We start from the raw sequence: 19,836 nt of genomic DNA on the forward strand, positions 1-19,836 counted from the left end.
CCAGAGATAGATGAATAGACAAGTTGTGGGACTAAGAAGAGATGTTTAAATGCTAATGTGAAAGAGCCATTAGAAAAAGGTGTAAGTAACAGGAAAGATGTAGTCTAATCCAGGTGACTAAGAAAGATAGGGATGGCATCCAGAGCACAGATGATGTAATTGATATGGGTGGGGTTTTTTTTTGGGGGGGGGGTCTCTTCACTTACAAAAAAGTGAAAGAGAAACAAGGGTCAGTATGGAATCAGTTTTATAGATTTGGTGGAAGGAGGTTGGATTCCTGACTTGGCTTCTGCCTTCTCTGTGAATGAAGTACATGGTGACATCATCTCTGCTGCCCAGGGAGTTGGGGAAGAATACATGAGTGATAGATAGGGAGAACATTTAAAATTATCATTGTGAAGAGTGAAGATGAACAGAGTAGGGAAACAAAGGCTTGCCAGGCAAAGTTAGGTATAGAATTGAGAATGCAATTATGAATACTTAGTTTTATCCACCTAGTTATGTATGTGTCTTCAGTATAGTCAGCATTCTGGGTATAGGCACATTTAGCAAAGGGTTACGCTAGGTTAGGTTTTGATAGATGGAATGACAAAAGGAAATATGAGTAGTCAAAGTGATGGGGCATAAAATCTAAACCGTGTGTGTGTGTGTGTGTGTGTGTGTGTGTGTGTGTGTGTGTGTATGTGTGTGTGTGTGTGTGTGTGTGTGTGTATTTGGGGAGGTTTGATAACTAGGGAATAATTACCAGAGCCAGTGAACTACAAGTCTTATTGTGATGAGCAATATAGTGGGCTGCTGGAGTATTCCAGAAGAGGTTATGATCAGAGAGGGATATACTTGGATTCCAGGAATTTAGAGATGATAGTGATACCAAGATCTAAACTGCAGCCAGAATGGAAAATAAATCTTTGAAGGTGATGACGTCAGTGAGCTAAGAGGCCAGAGTTTCTCTGCACTGATTCTTTTCTCTTAAACACATTTTCAACACATTTTCTTAAACACATTTTCAAATGCTACAAACAAACCAAAACAATAAAACTTCTCTCAGTCTTTATTCCTACTCCTTTTCCTCAGCCTTTTAGAGCTATCATTTTCCTCATTTTCCTCTTTCCTTTTAAAACCAAACTTCTTATTTAGTCTCATTATTTGAATGCAGATTATTGTTAAACTGTTTGTTAATCCATTAGTATATAATAATCTTTATCCTTCTTAGTTTGTCTGTCAACAGGATAGCTCTGATAATTCTCTTCCTGACATAGACTTTTCTATTTTATTCTTACTTCCTCCGCCTTTGCCTCTAATCAAATGTGTTATTTCCCATGTGCTTTCCCTGATTCTTATCTATCTATCTATTTAAAAATATTTGTTTTTGAGAGAGGGACAGAGTATGAGCGGGGGAGGGGCAGAGAAAGAGGGAGACACAGAATCCGAAGCAGATTCTAGGCTCTGAGCTGTCAGCACAGAGTCCGACATGTGGGGCCCCAACCCACGGACTGCAAGACCATGACCTGAGCTGAAGTTGGAAGCTTATCTGACTGAGCCACCCAAGCTCCCCTCTTATCTGGGTGATCTCATGCACTTCATTCCCTACGACTACAGCCCAGATCTCTGCTTCCAATTCCTTGACCGTTACATTTCCAACTACCTGGCTCTCAAGTTTAATATATCCAAAACAAAATTCATTACATATATATTCTACCCTTGCTTATTCCAAGACAATACAGAACACAACTTTTGTATCTTGATTAATAGACCCTCTCCAATCTGACTTCAGAACGGAAACTTGTTGATACATTTGAGTTTGTTCTCATTCTTATTGACAGAAATCTTCAGTATGGCCTAACATCATCCATACCACAATTGGGGCTCTTATTCTTTCTTGCTTGATTCTTTTAAGATGAATTTCAGCTTTCCCAATGCTGCACTAATGATGTTTCTGAAAATCAAAGCTGTTCTTGTCATTGCGCTGCTTAAAAATTGCCACTGATGAACTATTTCTTATAGAATAAAACACAAATACATGGTAAGTAAATGCAGTTTTTGAGAATCTGGTATCCTTCATCTAGAACTGATTTATCTCTATACTTCCTCTCCCCAAGCCTTTTGATAACTGCAGTGTTTGTATATTATGTAGTGTTTGTATATATTTTTTCTATTCTGTCTACATGTTTTCCCTCTGCCCCCCAAAAAACAGTATTGACAAGGTTGCTCCTTTAAGACCCAGCTTAGATTATGACTTCAGTCATAAAGGAATAGGAGGAGCCTTTCTGTTTTCCTTCAGAAGCCAAGTTGGTCACCTTGTGCTAGATACTTTCTTTCTTTAAGATCTTACAGTGTATTATTTGTATCTGTTTCTTTCATTAGGCTGAACTTGTGGGCAGGATGGTCATGTCCTCAGCATTTTTGCCAGTGGTTCACATTAGGTGCACAATAATACTTGACTAATAAAGAATAAGCTCTTAGAACATTGAAATATGTAAACTTCCAGTAATGTTATAAGATGAATGATGTAGTACATTCATTTCCCTTCCCTAAAGCAAACTGGAGAGTATTTCTTTTATTTCAAATTTTAATTTAAATTCTAGTAGAAGTCATTTTATAAGTATAATGACTAAAAAAGTATCTAAAGTGCTGGAGTGAGATGTGAACATTAGGGATTAATAGATAAGAGGTTTAATGATTAAATAACTATGGGATGTTTACTTGTTCATACAATAGTTCAGCCTTAGGTATTGAGTGCGTACTGTGTACATGGAACTGTTTGTTTATTTTTTTGTTTCCTTTCTGTTATGTGTATTTTTAAAGTTTTTTGCCTAAAATTTTAATTTGCTTAAATTCCTTATATATTTATAACACTAATCTTTTGTTATATATGTTGTGGAACTATTATTGCAGAGGTTCACAAACTTTCTCGGTGCTCTCAGTGTCTCAGTAAGATTTTTTACTGTGCCACCCACCACCTAGACAAAAAGAAATACCCAGCAGTTGTGTTTATTAAGTAGCTAGTGCTAAGCAGCTAGTAGCCATTTGAAAAAAAATAAGACACTATTCAAAAGGAAAATATTTTTATTTAATTGTCAAATAATCACAGTTAACTGTTACGATGCATGTGCTTGTTAGGCACTTCACAAATTTTCATTGCCACCCTCATTTCTTATTTGGGGGGAGGTACTTGGTTTTTATAATAGCAACTGCTGGCAACCCAGCTTCTCAAAGAAGTGATGTTACTGAAAGGAATATAGAATGATCTAATGTTGAAACTGAACTACCTTGAACTAGTAGATATGCAGTGTCAAACTGATTGTGAGTATCACTGTATTTCCCTGGAAAATTTTAAATATGTTGTGGTGTCTTTGTGAATTTGCAGCAGTACCCTCGGACTCTGTGTTAAAGCATGGTTCTGTACAAATATCTATAACTTTTTAAATAAAATTTAACATGCTTCATTTATGATTATGCTGGCTTTATACATACCAGCTGTGTTATATATATTAGGCACACAACAAATATTTGTGAAAGAGCTAACAAATTATAAATTAAGGAAACTTTAATCAACTATACTATCCCATAGACTTTAGTTTTAATGGGTTATTTTCCCATTATTACAAGATTTTCAGAAATTGAGAAAGACCAGTACAGTGAACTTTTATCTAGATGTAAGAGTTTTTAGCATTTGACATATTTGCGTTATTTTAATTGAACCATCTAAAAATAGGTTGTAGCAATAATTTCATTGATCTCTAAATAGTTAAGTTTGTGTCTCCTAAGCATGATCTACATACACTCATTAAATCACACCTAAAAATTTCTGTCCTGATTTAATATTACCTTTTTTGGGTAGTTATATTTACTTTTGATATTAATACGATTTCATTTGTTTTGTGTTTCGTTTTAATAGTGGCCAATTCGCCATGGTATAGTTGAAGATTGGGACTTGATGGAAAGGTTTATGGAACAGGTGATCTTTAAATATTTAAGGGCAGAACCAGAAGACCATTATTTTCTTTTGGTAAGTACAAATTGTAATTTCATCAGGGATATTTTTGAAAAATGCTGAGAATGTTTTCATCACATCTGTACTCAGTAGGGCATAGTTTCTTATTACATTGCCATATACCTAAGAGACTTTGTTATAAAGTTGTATGGTCTTTAAGATTATCTAATTCTGAGTTCCACTAGAGTTGTAATATGTTGAGACACCAAGGGTTAGGTGCTTTACAAAGTTTTCATAATTAATATTTAATTCTTACAGTAGGAACTGTAAGTAAGGTTCAAAACAAATTAGAAATAAGGCACTTTGCTTTTGTTTTTTTTCTTTTTAGAGTGTGTGTGCGTGTGCAAGCAGGGGAAGAGGGGTGGGGGCGGGGGAGAGAATCTTGAGAATCTTAAGCAGGTTCGACATGGGGGCTCCATTCCACGACCTGAGCCGAGGTAAAGAGTCAGACACTTAACCGACTGAGCCACCCAGGCACCTCACTTTGTTTTTTTAAATAACTAGTCTGATTATTATTTATTAATAATTCTTGACAACAGAAATACAATATAATTTACTTTTAAACTTTTTTCTTATTTTTATCAGTGCAACACATGTTTTTAGCTTAAAAAATCAAGTGGTATAAGATTTAAAATAAAAAGATAGTATTCTCCTTCCTCACCTTTCCCAGTCTTTGATTCATGTTCTCTTGAGACAAACACTTTAAATTTTTAAGAGTTTTTTTGTGTGTGTGTGCTAGTTATCACATAAATTTAAACATGTTTTCTATTTCTTGTTTATTTGAATATTAGACACTACCTACTAACTACCTAGTAGGAAAGATGAGGCTTTTATTCTTTTCCTCTTATCCCCCTTCTGTTAACACAAAGTCCCTATCTTCTCCCCCTCCCTGCAGTGTGGTTCTATCATAATTTTTGGTAAATCAGTATTCTGTATTTTACTATGGTAGTTTGTGAATATTGTTTATGGGTAGACCATAAACAAAGTTGAAAGAGCTTTACAATAAATATCCACATGTACACAACCTGGACTCAAGTATTAATTTTTTTATAATTGCTTTATGATAGCTATTAGGTTATCCATCATTCCATCTTATTATTTATTTATTTATTAAAGTTTATTTATTTTGAGAGAGAGTGAGCATGTGTGTGGATGCAGAGAGAAAGGAAGAGAGAGGAAATCCCAAGAAGGCTCCGCACCGTTAGCACAGAGCCCAGTGTGGGGATCCAACCCATGAACCGTGAGATCATGACCTGAGCCGAAATCAAGAGTTGGATGCTTAACTGACTGAACCACTCAAGTGCCCCAATCTTATATTTGTAATTACTTCACAATGAGTTGTAGATGGAGTAATTTCACCCCTAAGTACATTAGCATGCATATCATCAAATACAGTTCATTATTTGTTTACAGTTCTTTTATATAACATTCACATGCTATCAAATGCACAAATCTTAATTCTACCATTCAGTGTATATTGACCAGGCATTGGCAGACTTTCTCTGAATAACTTGCAGCTACTCAGCTCTGCTGTTGTAGCAGGAAAGCAGTGTCAGAAAATACTTATATGAATGGGTATGGCTGTGTTCCAATAAAATTGAATTTACAGAAACAAGTGGTGGGATGGATTTGTCTTACAGGATACATGATGTAGTTTACCCATTGTCTGGTTTTGACAGATGCATACATCTGTGTAACCTAAACCCTTACCAAGATATGGAACATTACTATCAGCCTGGAAAGTTTTCTGATGCCCTTTCCTGATTATTTCCTGCCCCTCTTCCCTGGAGGCAACCACTGTTCTGATTTTTTCCAGCGCAGATTGGTTTTGCTTATATTTGAGTTTTGTATAAATGGAATTTTACAAGATGTGCTCTTTGGTTAAGACTTAATTCAGCATAATCTTTTTTTTTAAGCTAATTAATTAATTATTTTTTTTACATTTCATTTATTTTTGATAGAGACAGAGCACAAGTGGGGGAGGGGCAGGCAGAGAGGGAGACACAGGATACGAAGCAGGCTCCAGGCTCCGAGCCATCAGCACAGAGCCTGATGTGGAGCTCTAACTCACAAACCACCACATCATGACCTGATCCGAAGTTGGACATTTAACTGACTGAGCCACCCAGGCGCCCCCAGCATAATCTTTGAGATTCATCTACATTGTTGTAAATACCAGTAGTTTGTTGTTGGATCATATTGTGCCTTACTATCCATTTTCTTATTGATGATTACCTGGGCTGTTTCCAATTTTTGATTATTATGCATATTTTGGTTATTGCGAACTTTCTTTTTAAGTGTGTATTTTGAGAAAGAGAGTGAGCGTGTGTGAAAGAGCAGGGGAGGGCCAGAGAGAGAGAGAGAGAATCCCAAGCAGGATCTGTGCTCAGCAGAGCTGGACATGAGTTTATGACCTGAGCTGAAATCAAAAGTCAGAAGCTCAACCTACTGAACCACCCAACTGTCGCTGCGAACATTCTTATACAAGTCTTTTTGTGGACATGTTTTCATTTGTCTTGTGCAAATACCTAGATATGGAATTGCTGTGTCATGGGGTATATGCATGATTGGTTTTATAGGAAACTTTCAGAACTTTTTCCAAGGGGTTCTACCTTTTTGCACACCCACCAGCAATGTGTTAGCAATCTGGTTGTTCTACATTCTATCCAACATTTGGTGTCAGTCTTTTTAATTTTAGCCGTTCTGGTGGGTGTGTAAGAGTTCTCATTTTGGTTTTAATTTGCATTTTCTGATGACTAATGATGTTGAGTACTTTTTCATGTGCTTATTAGCTATTTGTATATTTTCCTTGGGAGATCTTCTGATTATATTTTATTTTATATAGAACTTCTGTTTTTCTTGGAGTTTATAATTTAACTGCCTTGGTTTTTTTTTAGTGTGCTTAATTTTCTATGTACCTGTCTCTAAATTATCTCCAAATCCTTGAACATGTTCCAAAACTCCTCTAAATAAGTTTAATCATGTCAAGTAGTTTAGCTATTAAAGGGTTTACATGTGTAAAAAGTCTACTCTTGGGGCGCCTGGGTGGCGCAGTCGGTTAAGCGTCCGACTTCAGCCAGGTCACGATCTCGCCGTCCGTGAGTTCGAGCCCCGCGTCGGGCTCTGGGCTGATGGCTCAGAGCCTGGAGCCTGTTTCCCATTCTGTGTCTCCCTCTCTCTCTGGCCCTCCCCCGTTCATGCTCTGTCTCTCTCTCTGTCCCAAAAATAAATAAACGTTGGAAAAAAAAAAAAAATTAAAAAAAAAGTCTACTCTTAGTCGACCTTTTTCTTTAAAAACTTTATAGTGTTTTTTTAAATTAACAAAAAGATTTAATTTGCAATGAATTTGAATTTTATCCATCTTTCTCTTTGTAATATGTGTTCTTGAAATTTAAGGAATCATTCTTACCTCAAGATCAAAAAGATAATTCTTTTGTACTTCTGAAGTTTAAAAGTTTTGCCTTTCAGTTTCAATATTTGAGATAACAAAAAGAATTGTCAAATCACATTCAGAAGAATTAGAGGTCTTGCCCAGTTTCAAGCTTTAATAATGTAAATGATTTAAGTAGTCATGAGGCATAGGTGAAACATGAAGTCCAGGAATGCAGGTAACTGTTTCCTTAGTCCACTCTTGACTTAGGATGTGTTCTGGCCAAGACTTAATCTGCAGGTTTCTAAATGATGTATGTGGTCACAAAAATGGAAGAGAATACTGTAAACATCGCCATTTTATTAAAAAAAAAAAAAAATTTTTTTTTTAACATTCATTTATTTTTGAGATAGAGATAGAGCACAAGCGGGAGACAGGCAGAAAGAGAGGGGAGACACAGAATCCGAAGCAGGCTCCAGGCTCCGAGCTGACAGCACAGAGCCCAATGCTAAACTCATGAACCGTGAGATCATGACCTGAGCTGAAGTCAGATGCTTAACTCACTGAGCCACCCAGGCACCCCTACACATCTCCATTTTAATACTCTTAACAGTTTTATGACTTCTATAACATTTTCCAAGAAGCCATGCCATAAATTTGTAGAATCTTGGCTTATTTATTATAGTTGTAAATAGACCAGGTACATCCTGCTGAAAACATTACATGGGTGAGAGTTCTTCCACCAGCAGATAGGATTGGTATGTCTCCCTGGAGGTCTGTCTTTACCCTTTCACAAGATGATTTGACTGGGTCTCCTTTCTCTCTCATTCCTTTTATCAGTGCTTAATGGTGTGACATAAGGAGTCAGTTTCTTGTGTGAATAACTATATTGTTTTCATATATGCCTAGATCTGCTTGAAATCTTTATATAGTTTTTCTTTGGTCTGTATGTCTATCTTTGTACCTGCAAGTTTAATTAAAAGACTTTTAAATAAAATGACATAAATTATTTCTTATTTAAAAATTGTCTATAAAGTTATGAAAATAATCTGATCTTGTCTATTTAAAATGTCTAATATTCAATTTAATAGACTGAACCTCCACTGAATACTCCAGAAAACAGGGAATATACTGCTGAAATAATGTTTGAGTCCTTCAATGTTCCAGGCTTGTACATTGCTGTGCAGGTAAGCAAGTTCATAAGTCAAGATAAGCTTGTCTCTTAAATTTTAATCTAAGGTTTAATTCACTGTTAAAAAATACATATTTTTCATAACCTCAAAGCATGCCATAGTTCTTTCCTGAATCAGTAATTTAGAAATCATAGGAAATAGAGTTAATCAGCAAAAGAGAAATGTTGAAGGAAGTTGATGAACTTTAGATAATTCAAAGCTTTCATGGTACAGAAATAAGGGAACTAATATTTATTGTTTGCTCCAGGTCAGGAACTTTATATACATATTCATTTATCCTTGAAACATTTGTTGTGTCCTTTTTTCATAGTTTGTTTTGATTGACTTACTGCTAGGTATATTGGACCATCTTCTTTGTGCCCTTCTGCTTTCCATGTATCAGAAATCCCTGTAGTATTTTATTGAACTTACTTTGTAAGTGTATCTTCATGGAATGGCTTCTCTCCTTCCCTTCAGGATCACAGCTCACCTCTTGTTTTTTAACCCTGTAGTGAATGTGATGCCTAGCATATCATAAATGTTTAATAAGTATGTAAACTATTGTGTAGTTCTCTTAGGTCATGATGATTATGGTGTGTGATCCTGTGCTAAAATAGGAGGATGGCCTAGATAACTTTCTAGGTCCCTTTCAGCTGTTATATTGCAAGTAGGTAAAATAAAGCCAGTTTAGCTTTCTTTTTAATTATTGGCTGTGTATCTTGTTTGAAGCTTGGATTGTATGAAATTGAGTTTTTAAACAATGAACTAGCTGTGTTAGTTTCTTTATTTGTGAACTTAAAAAAAAAAAAATTGTATCTTATTGCCCATGCTAGTATTTTGCATTGAAAAACGCAGTCCCCTCAACTTTGTTTCCTGATTAAATCATAATATTTAGAAGAGTATAATGGCTTTTTCTATGGTTAAATAACTTGTTACATATTTCTAAATGCACGCAGCACTTAGAAAATTTGGAGCTAATCTTACGATAGAGGTACTTGTTTATAGCCATCTGTGTATGGAATAACGAGTGATTGGGTGTTTGTGTATTTCTTTACCTTCCTTACACTTTGTGGTTTGTGTATAGGCTAGCTCATATAAACATAGTTTAAGTCCTTGCATTCTTAGTACTGTGATATCTCATGTTAGTCTTCCCATTTTGCGGGGTTTAGGAGAAAAATGGCTCTTGTTAAAACATGGAATATTTATGAACATGCCCCTGAAAGTAAATATAAGCCTGTAAATTAGTAGGATGTGAATAATTTTATTGCATAATGTAAATTAATTTTGTGTATTTTCCTTCCAAAGATACTGTAGTTGACCATTCAATAGCACGGGTTTGAACTGCATGGGTCCACTAATCTGTGGAGTTTTTTTGATAAATCTAGTAGAGTACTGTAAATGTATTTTCTCTTCCTTACAATTTTCTTACATTTTCTTTTCTCTAGCTTCCTTTAGTATAAGAACACAGTATACAATATAACACACAAAATCTGTGTTAATCAACTTTTTAGGTTATTGGTAAGGCTTCTGGTCAACAGTAGGCTATTAGTAGTTCAGTTTGGGGGGAGTTAGAAGTTATATTTGTATTTTCAGCTGCTTGTGTTGGAATGGTCAGTGTCCCTAACCTTGGTATTGTTCAAGAGTCAGTTGTACATTTAAAATTGTAGTACTCCATTGAAATAGTTTTTTTTCTGTTAACTCTTTGCCCTTGTTTCTATTTTTTTGTTTGTCATAATCTGTGTGTGTGTGTGTGTCTAAGGCTGTTCTTGCCTTAGCTGCATCTTGGACCTCAAGACAAGTAGGAGAACGGACATTGACCGGTACAGTAATAGACAGTGGAGACGGTGTCACTCATGTCATTCCTGTGGTAAGAATATTTTACAGTTACCAAATAGGACATCAGATAACACATCTGGCAGAAATAAATTATATGAATTAATACCACTTTTAAAAAATTGTAAATGTTGCACTTTAAAAATTTGGTCATTTGTTCAGCTATAGCTATATTTTGCTCAAATTAATATTTAAATTCTGTAAACAAATTGTAAAGTCTTTTTTGCTATAGGTTTGTACTATAATTAGAAAATGATTTTAAAGATATTAGAAATTATTTCTAATTCATAATTAGCAAATGTTGGAGTAACTGGAATGGAAATATATTATACCTTTATTTTCTTAGACACGGAATTCTGTTTTCTGGTTTGGATATGTCTGTGTGTGTATGTTAGCTACTTGATAATCTCTCTTATCCTTGATTAACAGACTTGAGCTGGGTGCGTAGATTAACTAAATAGTTTATAAGCTCATGGCTGTTAATAATTTTCGGAACTTATTCATTTATTCTTTAAAATTAAATTCTACACCCAGTGGTGGGTCTTGAATACATGACCCCGAGATCAGGAGTCACATGTTCTACTGACTGAGCCAGCTAAGTGTCCCGGAAAGTTATTTTATTTTTTGAATAAAAAGCTCAAGTTATGATTGTACTTTGTGGTTTGGATTTAGTAAGGCATATTAAGAAAAATACATCAGATTGTATTGTTTGTCAGAGATAGCATTTTTTCTGCCAAGGCCTTTGTGCTTCCAATTCTTAATGACAAATTCAGGTTTTTATTGTGCCTAATATATTGAAAATGACTACTTGAATTCATACTTGATAATATTAGATGGGTATACATAGAAAACAGCTTTTCAAATAATGTTTATATTATATTAAATATCCTGTTTGGGATGAAATTATTTCGGGACTTTTATGTCTTCATTATTCTCATTCCTATTTTTAATGGATCAGGCATCCTCTGTTGAGGATAACATCCTTGGGTTGACTTAGATTAGATGTTATAATTCATTCTCCCAATGTCATAATAGTTTTAGTAATAATTGTCCCTTTTTTAGTATCAGCTTTCTTGAGATATAATTTATACACCATACAGTTCACCCATTTCAAATGTATAATTCAGTGGTTTTTTGTATATTCAGAGTGCATCCATCACCGCAGTCAATTTTAGAACACTTTTATGACTCTGAAAAGAAATGCTCTGTCCATTAGCAGACTCTCTCCCTGATAACCTTAGCCACTGGCAATCACTCACATACTTTCTGTCTCAATTGATTTGCCTGTTCTGGACATTTCACATAAATGGAGTCCTAAACTTTGTGGTCTTTTGTGACTGGCTTCTTTCATGAAGACTTAGGTTTTCAAGATTCCTCCAAGTTGTAGCATGGATAGTACTTCATTTATTATTGCCAAATAAGATTTCATTATATGGCTACACCATATAATATTTCATTGTATGGCTATATCACATTTTTTTTTTTTTCCCATTGGGGGATATGTTAATATCTTGGATATTGGAATGTGTCCAATATTTCTTTTTTTTTTTTTTTTATAGTTGGTGTCACAGTTTTCTTTCTTAGTGGTACATAGAGCTTCTTAAGATTTTCATTTTAAATTCTCATTTGAACCTCAAAATCTATAATGTAGGTTATATTACCTTTTGAGGACCTCAGTTTACCCATTAAAAAATGAAAATAAATGAACTGCCTAAGATCACCAAATAGTAGGCTGTGGAACTAGTAGGTGAACTGGTTCTGATTCACCAAGATCTGAAGATCTATGAAATTAATCAGTAATGTCAGTATCTTGATAATTAATATTCAAATAGAAGTTATGAACATGAATAAGAGTGAATTTTTATAAGGATATTAAGAATTGGATGTTCCTGTTTTTGTACTCTTTCCCTTCTTTTGAATTAATGGAGTATTTTTTTAAATCTATTTTGTTTTCTTTATTGACTTATTAGCTATGTTCTACTTCTTTGTCATTGTCATTTGCTTGTTTTTGGTGGTGGTTGCTCTTGCGTTTATAATAAATATCTTTAACTTATAATCTAAGTACAAATAATGTTCTGATGTTTTATAAGTAGGTACTGTGTACAACAGTGTACTTCCCTTTGGAATTATAATTGTCACTTATTTTACTTCTACCTGTTATAAATTTTCACTATGTTATTAATTTGTTTCATTGTAAATAGTATATTAGTTTTGTTAAGGCTGCTGTAACAGAGTACCAGAATGAGTGGCTTAAACAGTAGAAAATTAATATTTGCCCAGATGGAGGTAATAAAGTCTGAGATCAAGATGTTGGCAGGGTTGATTTCTTCCGAGGCTTCTGTGTCTTCTATCAAGATGGCCTAATTTTCTCCATTTATCTGTACATGGTCTTCCCTGTGTGTCTGTGTCCTAATCTCTTCTTTTAAGAACATAAGTCATATTAGATTAGGGCCAACTCTAATCATCTTACTTTAACTTAATTACCTCTTTAAAGTCCCTGTCTCCAAATACAATCACACTGTGAGGTATTAGGGGTTAGCACTTCAACATAAGAATTTTGGGAGAGGCGGGACATGTCAGCCCATAACAAGTTGTCATCTTTAAAAGAGATCTTGAAAAAGGTAAGTTTCTTTTATATTTATGCACTTACCATTTCCAGCGCTGGTTTCCTTTGTGAAGGTCCATATTTCCGTCTAGCCTAATTTTTTTCTGCCAGAATGATGGCGATGGCCTTTAGCATTTCTTAGAAGTGCTGGTCTACTGAATATGAACTCTTTCAACTTATATACATCCTTTGAAAAAGTAGTTTGCCTTCATCTTTGAAAGATACTACTTGGTATAAAATTTTAGGTTGATAGCTTTTTACTTTTAGTATTTTAAAGATGTAATTCTACTGTCTTTTGGATTACATTGTTTGTGAGTATAAGTCTGCTGTTATTCCTAAGCTCGTTTCTTTGTAATGTTTCTTATTTGCCCAGCTGCCTTCAAGATTTTCTCATAATATATTCCTGGTTCACTAGTTTTTAGTAGTTTGTGATGTACCTAAATGTATTCTTTTATTTTATTTTTTCCATTTCTTCTCCTTGAGGTTTTTAGAGAGAGAGTGAGAGAGCAAGCGAGCATGAAGGGCAGACAGAGAATTCCAGGCAGGCTGTGCCGTGGGCACAGAAACAGATGTGGGGCTGGAACTCATGAATTAAATGGTTCATTCTTGTCCTCATGTTCACTTTTTTTATTATTAGAGCAGATAATTTAATTTGCTCTAATCACATTTAGCATATATATATTTTTAATGCTGTTCTTTTTTAAATGTTTATTTTTGAGAGAGAGAGAGAGAGAGAGAGAGAGAGAGAGAGAGAGAGAGCATGAGCAGGGGAAGGGGAGACACACACACACACACACACACACACACACACACACAGAATCCGAAGCAGGATCCAGGCTCTGAGCTGTTAGGAAAGAGCCTGATGTGGGGCTCATGCTCACCAACTATGAGATCATTACCTGAGCTGAAGTAGGATGCTTAACCAACTTGAGCCACCCAGGTGCCCCTAGAGTATTTTTTATTTCAGATATTTTATTTTTTGTCATAGAGGTTCTCTTTGGGTCTTTTTTATCTTCCCTTTCTCTCTCACTCATGTTTCCATTGATCTTCGTGTTCATGTGGAATATATAATTGTTTCAGTGTTTTTGTCTATCAATGCTATTATCTTTTGTATTACTGTTGCTTTCTCTTTTGATGATTCTCCCAGTCAGGGTTGTATTTTCCTCTTCCCTTGCTTGATTATAATTTTTCATTAGGTACCGTATATTTACATTGCTGTGTCCTGGGTTTTGGGGGCTTTTTAAAATATTTTGAGATTTCTTTCCTGGAACCCAATTAAGTTACTAGGAATCATTTTGATCCTTTTAGGAGCTCCTTTTAAGTGTTATTGAGCAAGTCCAGAACAGTCTTTTGTCTGGTTTTACTCTATCCTCACTCTTGAAGAAATACCCTTCTGTGGACTCTACTCAATGCCCTGTGTTTGAGATCTTTAAACTCTGATTAATGGGAATGTAGACTATTCCCAGTTATGCAAGAGCTTTGGAGATTTTGTCCCCTCCTTTCTAGAGGTTCTTTCTTTGGTCTTGATGGTTTCCTAACATGAATGTGGTGATTATTAGTCAGCTTACGTGTAACTTTTCACATCTCCAAAGCTGTGTCAGTGCAGCTCTTTCCACTTCAATAGTTTGACTTGCAAACTGTAGCCGTCTTGACCTTCCTGAAATCGAAATTCCGTATCCTCAACTTAATGAGACTCTGGCTCTGCTTGGGTTCTCCCTCCTGTTACTGCTGCGTGGGCACTTTTCTAGGCAATGAGATGGGATGTTCATAGCATTCATCTTGTTTGTTTTCTCTTCTCATGGGGAACACTGCCCTACTCTGCCTGTTGTTCATTCACTGTCTGTAAACCTTTATTTCATATAATTTGTCCTGTTTTTTCTTTAAGGTGAGAGGATAAATCCAATCACTAATACTCTGCCGTGCCCAGATGAGGACATCCCTAATATTCTTTGTTAATTAAATTTAATTTTGCTACATTATTCTTTGTACCTCTGGCTCCTATCAGAAAATTTGGATTCTTTGTATAGAACTTAATTATTTGGCATTATGATGATGCATAGAATGCCTCAGCCTTGTGAAATTGGTACCTACTTCAGTAGGAAAAAAGATAGTTTGTAGACTATAAATTTCCTACAATGTTGTCTAAACTGTTCACTGATAATATAAAAGGTTTTAAAAATAATTTTCTATCTGGTCTAATATCAAAATATTTAATACTTCTGAAATTCGTTGTTTGTGCTGTTCAGTCATTTCAGTCTTGGTTATAAACTCTTACCAGTAAAAGAATAGTTCTGAGTTGCTGACCATTCTTGTTCATAATATCTGTATAGTACTATAAATTATGTAATATAGTATTGTGAGGAATACACTTGAGGAATAAAGACTAGAAGAATTCTCCTGGGATAAAGCAGTACTTGAGAATATAAATACACTAACTTGAGAACCTAGTCTTATTTATAATGGTTATTTGTGTTATATTAATCTTGAAATCACTGAAAGTAAACTTGAGACTTTTTTTTTCATCTAGGCCGAAGGGTATGTGATTGGCAGCTGTATTAAGCACATTCCAATCGCAGGACGAGATATAACATATTTTATTCAGCAGTTGCTGAGAGACCGAGAAGTAGGAATCCCTCCAGAACAATCCTTGGAAACTGCTAAGGCAGTAAAGGTACAAAATAATGATGAGTGTGTAATTCATTTAAAAATTAAAGTCAAATTTACAGTGTTAACATGAGAAACTATTAGATGAAGAATAGTACTTAAAAAACCCTTTGCAAATCATTACTCTTAATTATGTATATGTTTTCTGTGTATTTCTTGTAAGGAAATTTTGGGGAATTATCAGCCTTGTGCCTGTTGTCTCCACATTTCACATTTGAGTCAAGAACATTTGACTTTAGCATACATTTTTGTGATTATTCCCCATAGTAAAACTCATTAGTTCACTTCAGAGTCCTCGTATCTTAGTTTCTTCACTGAATTCTTTATTTTAATTCTAAGAGTTTTCTGTTGCAAAATTTTTTTTTTAATGTAATTGTTTCATTTGTCTATAGAATATAGGTTTGGCTCCAGTGATATGGCAAATAGAAACGTGTAAAGGCTATGTAAGGTGTTATAATATGTGTCTTACATAAGTCTATCAGTGCTTTATGTAAACCATCAAAATATTTAGCATTGCTTTTTAAATTTCTCACTTGCCAGCATACCTAAACAAATTTCCGTGGATTTCTCCTATGTTTTCAGTATGTGAAAGTAAAACTGCCCCAGCAGAAATAACTATTTATTGCCTATCTGAATGATTATAGGGTTTCTGTCACTCGTCAAAGGTCAGGAATGAAAATGAATTTACTGTTCCTAATTACTAAATGGCTAAAATTACTAAATTACTAAATGGCTGCCAAAAGACGCCAATGGTGGCATCGAAATTAAATGTGTAAAAAATTAATATGAACATTACTGCTATAGCATCTTCGGGAAGTCTTTGGAATTTAAAAAAATGATAAGAGCACCAATGATTTAAATCTAGAGAATACTAATGCTCAGTGTGAATGTCTTTTAAAACTTATTATTTCCATGTAATTCCTACTTCCAAGGTTTGGAGAAAGAAGACCTACGGTAACATAATCAAATTGTCCTTTGTTTTTCAGTACTTTTTCCTTTCATGTCTTTTGGTTATTAGTAATATTTGTAGCTATTGCAGATTAGGATTCTTGATGTGCAAAAATATATGAAGTGTGTGGTTTTTTTTTAATCCTTTTTTTTTTTTTTTTTTTGAGAGAGAGAGAGAACACGCATGAGTGGGGACGAACAGAGACAGAGGGAGACAGAGTCTCCCAACCAGGTTCCGTGCTGTCAGCACAGAGCTGATGTGGGGCTCAAACTCAGGATCTGTGAGATCATGACCTGAGCTGAAATCAGGAGTCGGATACTTAACTGACTGAGCCACCCAAGGCACCCCTGTGTATTTTTCTTAAAAAACAAAACAAAACAAAAGCAAAAACAAAAAAACCCTGAGACTTGGATTCAGGAACCCATAAGTTGCAAACAGAATGTTATAACCCATAACATTTTTGAATTGCAGTTTTGATAAAAACTTTTACTTAGGACATATAATCAGATATGCAACAATTTAGCATTGTAGGTGGTATAGTAAAAAAGAATAGTTTTTATTTTCAGTCATTTTTCTTTTGCTCATTTGCTTAGACCATATTCAGTTTTGTTTCAGATAGGTATTAAGGATTAAGTATCTATATTAATTTGTGTGGTTATTTCAACTATTATTTATTCTCTGGTTATTATGTATTTTGTTTTCTTCTCTCTAGAATGTAAACTCCATTAATTACTGAAGTAGTATAAAATGTTGAATGACAGAAATGAATATTTTCATGAAATAACATTAAAATAATAGAGATTGTCTCTTTAGTTGGTCAGATCTTACTCAATTTATATATGAAGCCAGGAGTTATGTGTAGGAGATGAGAGATGAGCTTTTTATTTGTACTAGACATCAGATAATACCGTAACATAAAATTTTCCTCAGCTTAATTTCTTTATTTTCTGACGGTATTTGTTCATTTGATTCTTGTTTACTGAAAATATGCCATCTTTTTTTACCGTTACTAAAATGAGGAAATAATTACTCAATTCTTTGTTTTTCTAGGAGCGCTATAGTTATGTCTGCCCAGATTTAGTAAAAGAATTTAACAAGTATGACACAGATGGATCAAAGTGGATTAAGCAATATACTGGAATCAATGCTATCTCAAAAAAAGAATTTTCTATTGATGTTGGTTATGAGAGATTCTTGGGACCTGAAATCTTTTTTCATCCAGAGGTAAGTTTTTTTTTTGTTTTTTTTGTTTTTTTTTTTTTAGATGGAATTGTTTTGAAAAATTTGGCAGAAATTATCAATGAACTATAAGATATTCAGGAAAGAGTTAATCTCAGGAACTTTCTTTTGTATACTAAAATGCTATAGGGAATTAATCATTTTCAAGAGGAAAAATTGCCTGTGTTGAAATAGGCTAAACAAGTTACTGTTTTCATGCATTTAGAAAACTGAAACTTGTCTTTTTAAAATTTGGCTTATGTGGGGTCATGCAAAGACAAGAGCCCTTAAAATTTATGACCATTTAAATAAAATATTTGGGGATAAGTTCTAGAACTGCCACTGCCCTCATATAAAGTGGCCATTAGACAAAGAACCTTTAAGTATCATAACAAATTATTATTAACAAAGTAGTTTTCTATCTCTATGAAATGTTAGTAATGTACAGGTTTTATTAAATTAATGAAATGGTGTGTTTTTAATAATGAAAAACTCTTCTAATAACTTAGTATGAGAAACTTATTAAAAAAAATTTTTTTTAATTTATTTTTGAGAGAGAGAGACAGAGCATGAGCAGGGGAAGGGTAGAGAGAGAGACACACACACACACAAAATCTGAAGCAGGCTCCAGGCTCTGAGCTGTCACATCAGCACAGAACCTGACATGGGGCTCGAACTCATGAACTGTGAGATCGTGACTTGAGCCGAAGTCGGATGCTTAACTGACTGAGCCACCCAGGCGCCTCTATAAAAAACTTAATAGAATTACATTATATGGTTTTTGTGCGTATTTGACATTAAGAACAGTTGTTTTTGAATATTGTTTATTCTCTCAGCAAATAGTAAGTGAATACAGTTTTCATGGTCTCAGTTTAAGTACGGACTATTCAAAGATGAAGAACTATTTTATATTGGTTTTACTGAGCTCAGAGAATAAGGGAGATGAATAGCTAAACAGGTAAAGTTGCTTTAATAAATGCATGGATCTGGGTAGGGGATAGGAACAAAGAACATCTAAGTCTGCTTGGGAGAACTACGGAAACTTCTTAGATGAGGTAACAGTTGAACTGAGACTTCAAGTATGAATAGGTATTTGTCAGGCAGGTATGTTAGGGGAGTATGTTTCTGGCAAAAGGGATAGACTGGGTAGAAGTCTGGGAGAGGAGAGAGCTAGATAATAGAAGTATAAAGGAAGGGAGTTAGGAGATGGGTCCAGATGGGTGTTCATGAGGGATTAATATGCTACAGAATGGAGTTTACTGGATTCTGGAGTTGTGCAGAAATCTTCAGTGCAAATGACACAGATATATGAACGGTGTTAGAAAGGTCACTCTGGCTGCACTGTGTGGGATGAATTAGAACAGAGGTGTTGGAAACAGGTTAGTTTATTGCAGTTTTCCAGATGAAGGAGGGACTGAGAAGAACCCAGTTGAAAGAATAAGGCTGAGGTTGTTTTGTCTTTAAGAGGGATTACCCCAGTGGTAGAGATAAAGAGTTATGTATGGGTACAGGACAATGTGAAGCTGGGAAGACTGGATAGAGGAGTAGGCAGGTAGCTTAGGAAGTTCATTGTCACAGTGCATAGTTTTATTTTTCATGAAGGGGAGTCAAGCTATTGTGTTGGGAGAAGGGAATGGACATAAAGTTGAGGGCTGGGAGAGAACAGTAACTTGTATAATCGTTAGTGAGAAGAATTGAGAGGGTGACTATATTAATAGTAGGGGGGTGGCACTACAAAAGTTAGAGACTCAGAACTTTGAGTCATAGAGCAGTGTTTTCCCTCCCAGGCAGTTGTGGAAAAGGAACAAAGTGTTTTGACAAGGCAGAGGTCAGAGTTTTGTGGAGTGTAAGAGCCTGAATCCGAAAGGCCTGACTTACTTAGGGATAATGAGGGGTATGGCCAGGGATTGGAGATCATGATGAATTGCAGATAACTGTAAATTGGGAGCAAATGGGTGAGCCCCTGAAGGATAAGGCATTGTGGTCAGACTAGTATTTGGGTGTTGTAAGGTTTTAGACAGCCCTTCCATT

General features: G+C 34.9%; 1 protein-coding gene across 1 annotated transcript in view; it reads left to right on the top strand.

Moving 5' to 3' along the window:
- ACTR3 (actin related protein 3) overlaps positions 1-19,836 on the top strand; it is a 65,893-nt gene that overhangs the window by 35,437 nt on the left and 10,620 nt on the right. The window contains exons 4-8 of the mRNA XM_047085389.1: positions 3,899-4,009; positions 8,456-8,551; positions 10,296-10,403; positions 15,502-15,645; positions 17,638-17,811. Of these exons, the coding sequence (XP_046941345.1) occupies positions 3,899-4,009; positions 8,456-8,551; positions 10,296-10,403; positions 15,502-15,645; positions 17,638-17,811 (633 nt within the window). The remainder of the gene's footprint in view (positions 1-3,898; positions 4,010-8,455; positions 8,552-10,295; positions 10,404-15,501; positions 15,646-17,637; positions 17,812-19,836) is intronic.

Source organism: Lynx rufus, unplaced genomic scaffold (genome assembly GCF_022079265.1).
Source record: "Lynx rufus isolate CCGP_SWC_20201006 ecotype Redwood Valley unplaced genomic scaffold, mLynRuf1.p SCAF_2, whole genome shotgun sequence".
Lineage (NCBI taxonomy): Eukaryota > Metazoa > Chordata > Mammalia > Carnivora > Felidae > Lynx > Lynx rufus.